This window comes from Camelina sativa, chromosome 11 (genome assembly GCF_000633955.1).
Source record: "Camelina sativa cultivar DH55 chromosome 11, Cs, whole genome shotgun sequence".
NCBI lineage: Eukaryota > Viridiplantae > Streptophyta > Magnoliopsida > Brassicales > Brassicaceae > Camelina > Camelina sativa.
Window position 1 is genome coordinate 38,526,287 of NC_025695.1, and position 10,122 is coordinate 38,536,408.

General features: G+C 35.5%; 4 protein-coding genes across 4 annotated transcripts in view; 2 read left to right on the forward strand and 2 right to left on the reverse strand.

Moving 5' to 3' along the window:
- LOC104725498 (nuclear export mediator factor NEMF-like) overlaps positions 1 to 301 on the reverse strand; it is a 3,785-nt gene extending 3,484 nt beyond the window's left edge. Inside the window, exon 1 of the mRNA XM_010444169.2 lies at positions 144 to 301. Coding sequence (XP_010442471.1) covers positions 144 to 271 — 128 coding nt within the window. The 5' untranslated portion in view covers positions 272 to 301. The remainder of the gene's footprint in view (positions 1 to 143) is intronic.
- Positions 323 to 3,255, reverse strand: LOC104728748 (nuclear export mediator factor NEMF-like). Its single transcript, XM_010447691.2, has 11 exons — positions 3,055 to 3,255; positions 2,832 to 2,944; positions 2,648 to 2,744; positions 2,444 to 2,568; positions 1,863 to 2,346; positions 1,582 to 1,767; positions 1,168 to 1,461; positions 926 to 1,078; positions 685 to 839; positions 484 to 589; positions 323 to 391 (listed from the first exon to the last, which is right to left on the reverse strand). Exons 1-11 carry the CDS (start codon positions 3,157 to 3,159, stop codon positions 323 to 325), a joined length of 1,887 nt encoding a protein of 628 aa, XP_010445993.1. The 5' UTR covers positions 3,160 to 3,255.
- On the forward strand, positions 6,265 to 8,114 carry LOC104725499 (nifU-like protein 2, chloroplastic). Its single transcript, XM_010444170.2, has 4 exons — positions 6,265 to 6,472; positions 6,580 to 6,682; positions 7,195 to 7,505; positions 7,919 to 8,114. The coding sequence occupies exons 1-4, from the start codon at positions 6,368 to 6,370 to the stop codon at positions 8,105 to 8,107; spliced, it is 708 nt and encodes a 235-aa protein (XP_010442472.1). The 5' UTR covers positions 6,265 to 6,367; the 3' UTR covers positions 8,108 to 8,114.
- Positions 8,112 to 10,122, forward strand: part of LOC104728749 (uncharacterized protein At5g49945-like) — a 4,103-nt gene continuing 2,092 nt past the window's right edge. The window contains exons 1-3 of the mRNA XM_010447692.2: positions 8,112 to 9,260; positions 9,786 to 9,989; positions 10,075 to 10,119. Of these exons, the coding sequence (XP_010445994.1) occupies positions 8,283 to 9,260; positions 9,786 to 9,989; positions 10,075 to 10,119 (1,227 nt within the window). The 5' untranslated portion in view covers positions 8,112 to 8,282. The remainder of the gene's footprint in view (positions 9,261 to 9,785; positions 9,990 to 10,074; positions 10,120 to 10,122) is intronic.

Here is a 10,122-nt window from a genome sequence, read left to right on the forward strand (position 1 = left end):
TTCTTTATCACAGTACTAGATGCTCCATGAAGCTCTGCGTGTACATACCTAAGAAAGCATGGTGAAAAGAAACTTATGATAATGTTTGAATATTTGATACCAACACAAAGACTAACCAAATAACTCGGTACATGAAAACTTACAGATCTCCTTTTGACATGTAGCGTTTAACTATCATCTCATTTTGCTGAGCATCACGACCACTGATGATCAAGTAGTTCTCACTGCTAATGAACCAATTGAATTTCTCAAACCAGTGGACTTTTCTCATATGTGAAATAGTTGCAACCACTTTTTCCTTTAAGAAGAAGAATACATATGATTAGTTGACTGCGGGAAAGAAAACAATAAACAAGATTAACATNGAATCCCAGGCCTGACTATGACAAACCTGCATCGAATTATATCCATATGTTTGCCATCAAGACATTGCACCATATTCACACAATTCAAACAACTAAAATGGTAGAGGAATTTGCTTACTGTAAAACATCCAGCTTGGTTTAAAGTGAGAGGTGGTACATTCTGATCAGGTTTATGATTCTTTATCACAGTACTAGATGCTCCATGAAGCTCTGCGTGTACATACCTAAGAAAGCATGGTGAAAAGAAACTTATGATAATGTTTGAATATTTGATACCAACACAAAGACTAACCAAATAACTCGGTACATGAAAACTTACAGATCTCCTTTTGACATGTAACGTTTAACTATCATCTCATTTTGCTGAGCATCACGACCACTGATGATCAAGTAGTTCTCACTGCTAATGAACCAATTGAATTTCTCAAACCAGTGGACTTTTCTCATATGTGAAATAGTTGCAACCACTTTTTCCTTTAAGAAGAAGAATACATATGATTAGTTGACTGCGGGAAAGAAAACAATAAACAAGATTAACATCGACGAACTTGGAAGCTTACTTGAGAAAGCTGGTGGCGTGTCTTTTTTTCAGCTGCTCGAAAAGCCTTTTCATGAGCAGAAACAGTCTTCTCCTGTTTGCTTTCTTGTTTCTTCTTCATTTCATACCAGCGCCTAGCATTACCATGCGCAGATAGTGATAAGTCAACCTCCACCTACAAAAACCACATATCATGCCCTATATGTCAGAACAAGAAAGAAGATGATCTTTGTGTATTCAATCAATGTGGGGAGAGATTAACACCTTTTCCACTGGCAGCGTCTTCTCATCATCATCCATTTCATCGAGATTGTTGCACAGCAACAAGGTCATGCAATTCTTCTCTAGATAAAGTTTGTCAATAAGTCCAGCAACAGGATTTCCTAATTTTTTTTCTTCTTTAACCATGCGAGCTAGATCATCCCATCCCATACCCTTTGCAAGGGCTACACGAACAGCTAATATGGCAGCATCTACGTCCTCTAAGTTGTACTCGATTAATTCAGCCATATTAACACAATGGTTGACTTCTTTCTTCAGAATTTGAACACGGTTTTCCTACACCATGAGTACAGAAACATTGCAATTAAGATAAGTAAAGATGGAGAAAAGGTACAGAGAAATATATGGAAATGGAAATTCCAACCCAGTACATTAATAAATATCAATATCACAAACCTGATCCTGGCGAATCTTATTGAGTTTCTGACTGGCAGAATCTTCTTTTGCCTTTTGTTGTTGTTCAGACCTTTGGCTCTCAATTTTGCTGTAGAACTCATCTAAAGCCGCATCGAAAGTTTCAAACTTTTCATAGACTCTTGATTTGAATTGATTTAATAAGATTGAACAGAACTCGTCATACATCTGCAGACAACCAGGTAAAAGAAAAATACAATATATAAATCCATTGTCCTTGTCAAATAAAATAGAAATGAAGGGGCAAAGAGTAAAATAGTGACCTTTTTAACACCTCCTGATTCAGAAGGCGTGTCATTTGCCAAAATTTGTTTTTGCATAAGAATATAACCTTCAGGAACTTTTTGACCATTTATAATATCTTCAAGCCAATCTTCAAAAACGATCACCGCTTGAACCAATAACTGAATCTCATTATCATCTAACTTCTTGTCTTCTGAAAGTTTGGTAGTTGGAACTAGACCAGCATCCAGAATAATGTGCTCTGAGAGCTGTGGCCCATAGCCTAAAGCGTCACCAAGGATATTCTTCAAGGTATATTGTTTGGCACCCGTAGAATCATTTGACTTCCCACCCTTTTTGCCACCAGTCTGCTCCTTTGGCTCAATCTGTTTTGCTTCATGATCCTTAAGCGAGAAAGCAGTAAGTGATTCCTGAAGCTTTGAAACAGTGGTTCTCTCAAAAACTCTACATATCTCGATAGGGTAACGGTGACGAGACATGATAGCAAAACCCTTATTGTCATCTCTGCAGGAATAAAAATAAAATAATTCACTAAAAGGCCACACCAATTAAGGTACACAGAAATGTATCTCGAAGCAGCAAGTTGAGAAGTTCAACTAACCTATGTGACCGGAGGAGTGTCATGATCATATATTCAGAATCAGTAAGAATTATGTTTCCTTGAGCATACAACTCCAATATAACATAGTGTGCATTAGCACCTAGCCCAAACTGGAAGACGATGATCTGGTGCCAATAACAAAAGTTAAAACCAAAACAGCGCAATAGAAGCAAACCAAAAACAAAACTCCAAAGTCCACCATACCCTATCGTAACCAAGCTGTCGTACATCTTCAAGCCTCCTAGTCCGGATATGTTTTCTCAACTTCAAAGTAAACCCAGAGGGAGTATTACTCTTATCCCTACACAATTTGTGAGAAAAAAAAATCAACACTACCTCCCAAATCCAAAACCTGAAAACATAGATGAATAGAGATGAAGCTTTTTACCGAACATAAGCTGTGGTATGCAAACGAACACCACTTTCCATAAGAAGCAAAACTTTCTCACTCTCTCCAGATTCTGTGATACCGCTACTATTCAAGAGCTTGAACATATACGTCTGCACATCAAATCGGAGCAAAATCAAAATATTAAGCCCTAAATGAAATCGAATCAACGAATTGGTGGCGGGGATTTGAAGATGTTCGGCGTATTCAAGAAGTTTGTTACCTTGGGAGATATATCATAGACGTTGGAGCATCTCATACCTATCAAACGCTTCAAGCACTTTACCTCTGCGGCGACGTCCGCCGTGTTCATTCGCACCTTCACCATTTCTTAATCTCGCTATTTTGTCTCTCTCTCTCGAAGGTTTGGAAATTTGGTGATTTCACTGGAACGAATCGAAGAAAGGTCAGTGCTGAGCGTAGAACAAAGAAGAAGAAGAGAAATTTGGGAGCTATTCATGTGTGTTGGGCCGAAGAGAAGAAGGCCCTAGAAGCCCAATATCAAATTCCATCATTAGATGTCTAATTATACGGTTTATCTACGTATTATAAACGCGCACAAAACAATAAACGATAATCTTTAATTGGTATTCACCAAAATGTTATTGATTTCCTTAAATAATTTTTGATCGAATTTTTTTTCCTTTTTTTTGGATTTTTCTTTGTGTTTTGAGTTCAAGAACCATGTTTAATTTGAATTCTAATTAATTAATTAATATGATTCTCCTGATTTCTTGAAAATTACCCTAAGCCTAGCTTTTATTTTTATTGAATTGACAAACCTCTTGTATTTTAAATTGCATTGCAATCTTTAATTTAATCTCTTTTGTTTAGCTTAATTCAAAACCCTAATAATATATTGTGTTGTCTAGAGTCTTATCTAGATTTGATCCCCACAAACTACAATTGTGAAGTTAGTCTACAATTGTGAAGATGTTAGTACCTCTAGGGTACTACAATTTGAGTGTTCATCATTATGTCACATTTTGAACACAATTTAAGTATATTTTTAGCACAATTTGAGCATATTTTAAGCTAATTTTAAGCGATTTTAAGCGAATTTTAAGCAGAATCATAAAAATATAAGCATTAACTGATAATCCAATTACAATGTTCATATTTGGTGACTTGGAAGCTGCTTTATATGTGGTAAAAGAAAAAACAGAAAACAAGTTATATTGAACCTATAATATATCATTAAACTGTGTGTGAGACTAGTTTAATCTACCAGAGAACTAATGGTACATATCGGCTTTGATTATTTGCACTCTTTGCTTTCTTTTTCTACATGAAAGCATACGCTCTAGCTACTGCTAATAGCAGCACAAGAACCAAAGCACCAACTGATAATCCGATGACGATGTTCCTATGTGGTGACTTGGAAGCTCCTTCATATGTGGCAAAAAAATGAGCAAAAAAAATATATCTATTGAACAAATAACAGATGCACATGCGAGAGAAGTTATGGTACATATCCGCTTTGAAAGAGTAAGTACCAAATAAGGTTGGCGGCTATTTCTTGCTAAGAATGGATCCAATAAGTGTCATTCACTCTTATGTTCTTTATTGCTATTGTCTCCACCGGGTGATTAAATCTCTTAGTAACTCCACCATATCATTCTGGAGAATCGAAAAGTAGGTGGTGGAGTTCAATAAAGCAGAGAAGAAAAAGACCCTTGAAGTAGAGGGTTCATGTGAATGGATACACATAGTAACACTTGGGATTCGGCTCCTTGCCATGATCGCATGACGATCAGTTTACAGGAAGAGTTTGAAATGAAGAAAGTTGTTCGATTAAAGTTGAAGCTGCAAAAATATTGAGAGTATTTCAAAGATCTTAAGGAAGTTTCTATATTGTAAGAATAATTTAAATGAAATTTATTGATTTCAATTTTTTTGTTTTAAATAATTTGATCTATATCTTAATCTTAATACTATTAAAAGAGAAATACAAAATTTAATATGTCCAAAATTATGGTTTTATTTACAACAACTGCCACTCAATTAGGTGTTAAGAAGATGATTAATTGAAATTGACAAGGGTATAAAAGAGTTATCGAAAATACACTAAAAAGATCCAACATCGATTAAAAAGATATTTAATTGTTTTACCTTTTAGATTCTAAAGTAAAATATATTTAAATGAAACCAAGTAAATGACATCAAATATATAAAAAAAATTAACTTTTATTTTTAAAATTTAACCATATTCTAAATTAAATCATAAGTAAATGACATCAAATATATAAAATACAAACTTTTATTTTTAAAATTTAACCATATTCTAAATTAAATCATAAGTAAATGACATCAAATATATAAAATACAAACTTTTATTTTTAAAATTTAACCATATTCTAAATTAAATCATAAGTAAATGACATCAAATATATAAAATACAAACTTTTATTTTTAAAATTTAACCATATTCTAAATTAAATCATAAGTAAATGACATCAAATATATAAAATACAAACTTTTATTTTTAAAATTTAACCATATTCTAAATTAAATCATAAGTAAATGACATCAAATATATAAAATACAAACTTTTATTTTTAAAAATATAGTATAACATTGAAATCATAAATTATGTTTTGAACCAAAAGGTGTTATACCGCAATATATCACATGTTAATTAGTATCCACATTTCGGTCTATCAATTAAACCAAAGTGCATTGGGCGGATGCAATTGCGCAAGTCTAAATATTTTAAATATAGTATTGTAGAATGATTTTCTGTGGGTTAAAAATATTTAAATCCATCACAAAAATGGTTTAAAACATGACGGATTTGAACTATTAAACCAACATTAAAACTATTAACTTATTTTATATTTCACATATATATTTATAAACATAGTTTGGGATTGATCAAGTTACAATTATATCCATATTTATTATATGAACTACATAATATACCAACACGTCAAAGAGAAAACAATAGTATACCGGTTCAACTAACACTTAAAAATTTAATAAAAAATATATTAAAACATAATAAAAATAAAATTTATTTGCGGTGTACCGCAGCTTCAAACCTAATGATGAGTTAAATGGAAGTATAAATCTCTAGTATGATATTTCAAATTGTTTCATCTCCTTTGTTATCTCCAAATGTTTAGTTACGATACTAAGTTACTAAATTATGTATGCTCAATGGATTAATAAAAAAAATACCAAAAATTTAATTTTAATATAAAAATAAAAACTATTAAAAAATATTAATACTATTATAGTAAACTACACAATTTTTAATGGTTCTTTCAAATCTAACCCACACTATATCAATAAAAATATTATTTATATTGCAAATAAACCAAAATATAAAAATATATATAATAACACTGTAACATCTATATATTAAATTAAAAAGAAAATTCAATCATTTTATAATCAAAAATCGTAAAAGTATATCTACTAAAGAAAAATTATCCCGGTCAGGCTTAAACAAACATTGGGTGGGCCTAAGACAGGACGCCGATAAAAAAGGTCATCAGAAATCTCGCGATCGTATATCGACTGGAGGAGGAGATATGCAATTGCTGGCGGCGCTAAACCCGGCGGCCATTTCCAGGACGCCGCTACAAGCCCTAGATCCTTCTTCGTCATCCTCCTCTTGTCTTCTTTCTTCTGCTCAGGTGATTTCCCCCCCTCCTTGGAATTTTCGATCCGTTCTTTGTTCTTCTCACGCTTGTTTTGTTAGTATTACTAATTGTATCGATGTCTCTGATTCGAAACTTTGCAGAGTTTGAGCTCGCAACGCGGTTTTGGTCTCCTCGTAGCTAGGCCTCGACGGGGATTACCATCTACGTCTTTATCGAGTCGACAGCTTTTCCGACGATCCAAAGGTCAGATTACGAATATCTCGATGTTGATTCTATTATTCATTCTTTGTCGTCACTAGGGGACAAATTCTATGTTAAATGAAATTTCGACTGTAGTTTCTGAAGACAAATCGTATGAATCTTGAAATTTCTATTGAACTAACAGAGACTTTGTTGTAGATACATGCTTTAGTACTTTGACAGAATCAGATGTTTTTCTTGGCTTACTAGTCTCCTTGAAACTTTGGAAGGTCAAGTTTGGTGTTGTGATTGCATCGTGCTTTGACATGAAATAATTCGTTTCGTATGGCTATCATCTGTTTTTATTTGGGTTGCTTTAGGATTATATTTCAACTGTAGTTTGTGAACAAATGCTTTTCTGGTCCCATCTCTCTGTCAGACATTATAAGGTTACAACGTTTCTCCAAACTTGGACATTTTTCATAGATTTGAATGTATTCGTGGCTTCTTGTGTGTCTATCTTCTCCAGGAGAAATATGTATTTAAGTTTATGGTTGATTTCTGGACTTTTGCAGTTGTACAGGCAGTAGCAACCCCAGGCCCAATCTTGGAAGTACCTCTAACGGAGGAAAATGTAGAGAGCGTTCTGGACGAAATCAGACCATACCTTATGTCTGATGGTGGTAATGTGGCGTTACATGAGATCGATGGAAACATTGTGCGAGTTAAGCTGCAGGGAGCGTGCGGATCATGCCCTAGTTCTACTATGACAATGAAGATGGGTATTGAGCGTCGTCTAATGGAAAAGATCCCTGAAATAGTTGCTGTGGAAGCAGTTCCAGATGAAGAGACTGGCCTTGAAATGAATGAGGAAAACATTGAAAAGGTTAGATTTTGGCATTTGATCTCTAGCTTATGTTCTCTCTGCACATGTGGCTTTGTGTTATCACTTGCTCAATCCATTTATTTTTGGTCTAGTGCGCCCCATGAATTGAACAAGGAAACCATTGAGAAGACTAGTCTTGGTATAAGCTCTAGGTTGCTCTCTGCATATGTGGTTCTGTTATTACCTACTCTGTGTAAATGTCTGCTACTTGCAAATGCTAATTGTATTAAACCGAGACTACAAATTTAGCAAAAGGGACATTCTGTTTCTTGTGATATCTTTAGTGCTTGCGTATGGGCCTTTTTTGTGAATTTATTAGCAAGTAAATCTTCATGTCTTTAATCCTGTGGAGTTTATGTTTGTGGTGTTAACAACGCTTTGTGGGCATATATATATATATATATATTGTTTAGGTACTGGAAGAAATCAGGCCGTACTTGATCGGAACAACAGATGGATCGCTTGAACTGGTGGAGATTGAAGATCCGATAGTGAAGATAAGAATCACAGGACCTGCTGCTGGAGTCATGACAGTTCGAGTAGCAGTCACTCAGAAACTCAGAGAGAAAATCCCATCAATCGCAGCTGTTCAACTTATATAGAAAAAAACAAAACTCTTTCCTTGTATTGTATGTTCCTTTCTTTTTGTATTAGCTCCTTTTGTATAGTGACAGTTGTTGTTGTGCATAGATACTACTTACTGTGTTTAACATTTGTCCCCAAATAAGTTCAACTTTAAAACCACAGAGTTGGAAGAGTCACTTATTATTTTGCAGAATGAGCCGATCTTTTTCATTTATCTCCTTGGCTCTCATCTTCTACCTCTTCCTTCATCACCACCTTCTCGTAGCTTCTCAATTCGAAGGATTCGATGCTGAAGACGACGATGTCTCCGACGATACCTCTCACCTTCACCACTCCCTTCCTCCTCCTCTTATCACTCAGTCTCACTCATCACTCCCCGATCTGGAACCCGATCTCATCCCTGAATCAGACACCGAGCCTCAGTCCACGCCATTAGAATACTGGGATGAAGACGAGTTCGAAGGACTCCCGACGGAGGTAGAGACACTTGAATCGCCGCCATTGATTACAGAAAACATCACTACTCATGCTGATTCGAAGACGTTAGATCTCAACACTTCTTCGGAAGCTCAAGAAAATAATACTAGTACTACTGATCCGTTGATGAAGAAGAAGACCAAGTCGTACGCGGTGGAGATCGCTTGCGTCTGTTTCCTAATCGCTCTCACGATCAACTACTTCGTCGGCAAACGTGAGAACGAGAGGCTCGCGTTAGCTTGGGCGGCTAAATTCGCTTCCAAGGATACAATATTCCAGAAGAATTTCAGTTTGTTAGGAGTTAGTGAAGGAGAGGATTCGCCATTGTTGTTGAAAGAATCGTTGAATGTGTTCAAATTCTACGCCAGTGGTCGTAAGTATTGCCATGGATTGTTAGCTACGATGGAGCTTAAGAGCAGACACGATCTCATCTCTAGGCTTTTTAATTTGGTGGTTCCTTGTAAAGATGAGATTACTTTTGAGGTTTATATGAATGAAGAAACTATGGATCAGGTTGTGTTGGCTGTTGTGAGGAAGAAGGCTGTGAAGACGATGATAAAGGAGACGAAGGATTTGCGGAGATCTGCTTTGATTCTTCCTTTTGGGAGGAAATGGGTGTCAGAGGAGTTAGCTGTGATCTCTGAATCCAAGGAAGTAGCTGCTAATATGATCACTGACTCTGTGCTTGATCTGGTGAGATCAGTTTTCATCTTCTTTTTTTTTTTTTCTCTATAAGAATTCTCCATTTTGTTTGATGATTGATGATACCTCCTTATAAGCTATATAGTAGAACTGACCGTATCTGTGTATTCAGTGGTGAGTGATATTGTGAGAAGGAATCAGTTTTTACCAGAGTGAGAAATGGTAGAGTCAGAATTTAGCAGCTCTCTTCTGAGTTTAGTCTGAATTTGCAAACGTTTGGGAGTGTACTTGAATGGGTCTTATTGTTTTCCAGTGAGTGTAAGATATGTTGGAAGGAAGCTTTAGTGCCTTTAGTGCCTTCAACCATTGTTACCTTAATAGGTCAGTATTGGAGTTAGTTAGGATATGGTAATTGATCCTCTATTTGTATCTCTATGTGGTTAAATAGGGAAATCAATCACTTCCAATGGGAACCCTTAATTTGCTGTTATCGATTTGGCTTAACGTTGCTCATTATTTATCTCGATGATACTATAACTAACCAGATTCGGGCATGCATGCAATGGAACTGTGTAGGTTTTTGGTGACAACGCTGTGGATAAGTATGGGAAGCATTTCATCTCGATGCATATATCTGACCAACACCCTGGCAAGCACAAGAAGGTGCTGCTTTTCAAGTTTTCCTTACCCGATGCTAAACATATGGATGATATCGTCCGGTTGGTGTTGCTAATTCCATATTACATCGAATTAGTAGGACGATACAGACTCAGCTCCCAGGTACAGTGCAAACTTATGATTAGTTATATATAGCCTGGTTAAATGTGTTGAAAGGCTGAGTTTTAAGTGTCTTGATTCAATGAAGGCGCGGATCAAAACTGAGAGTGGTAGGCAAAAGGCAGCAGAGGAAGCA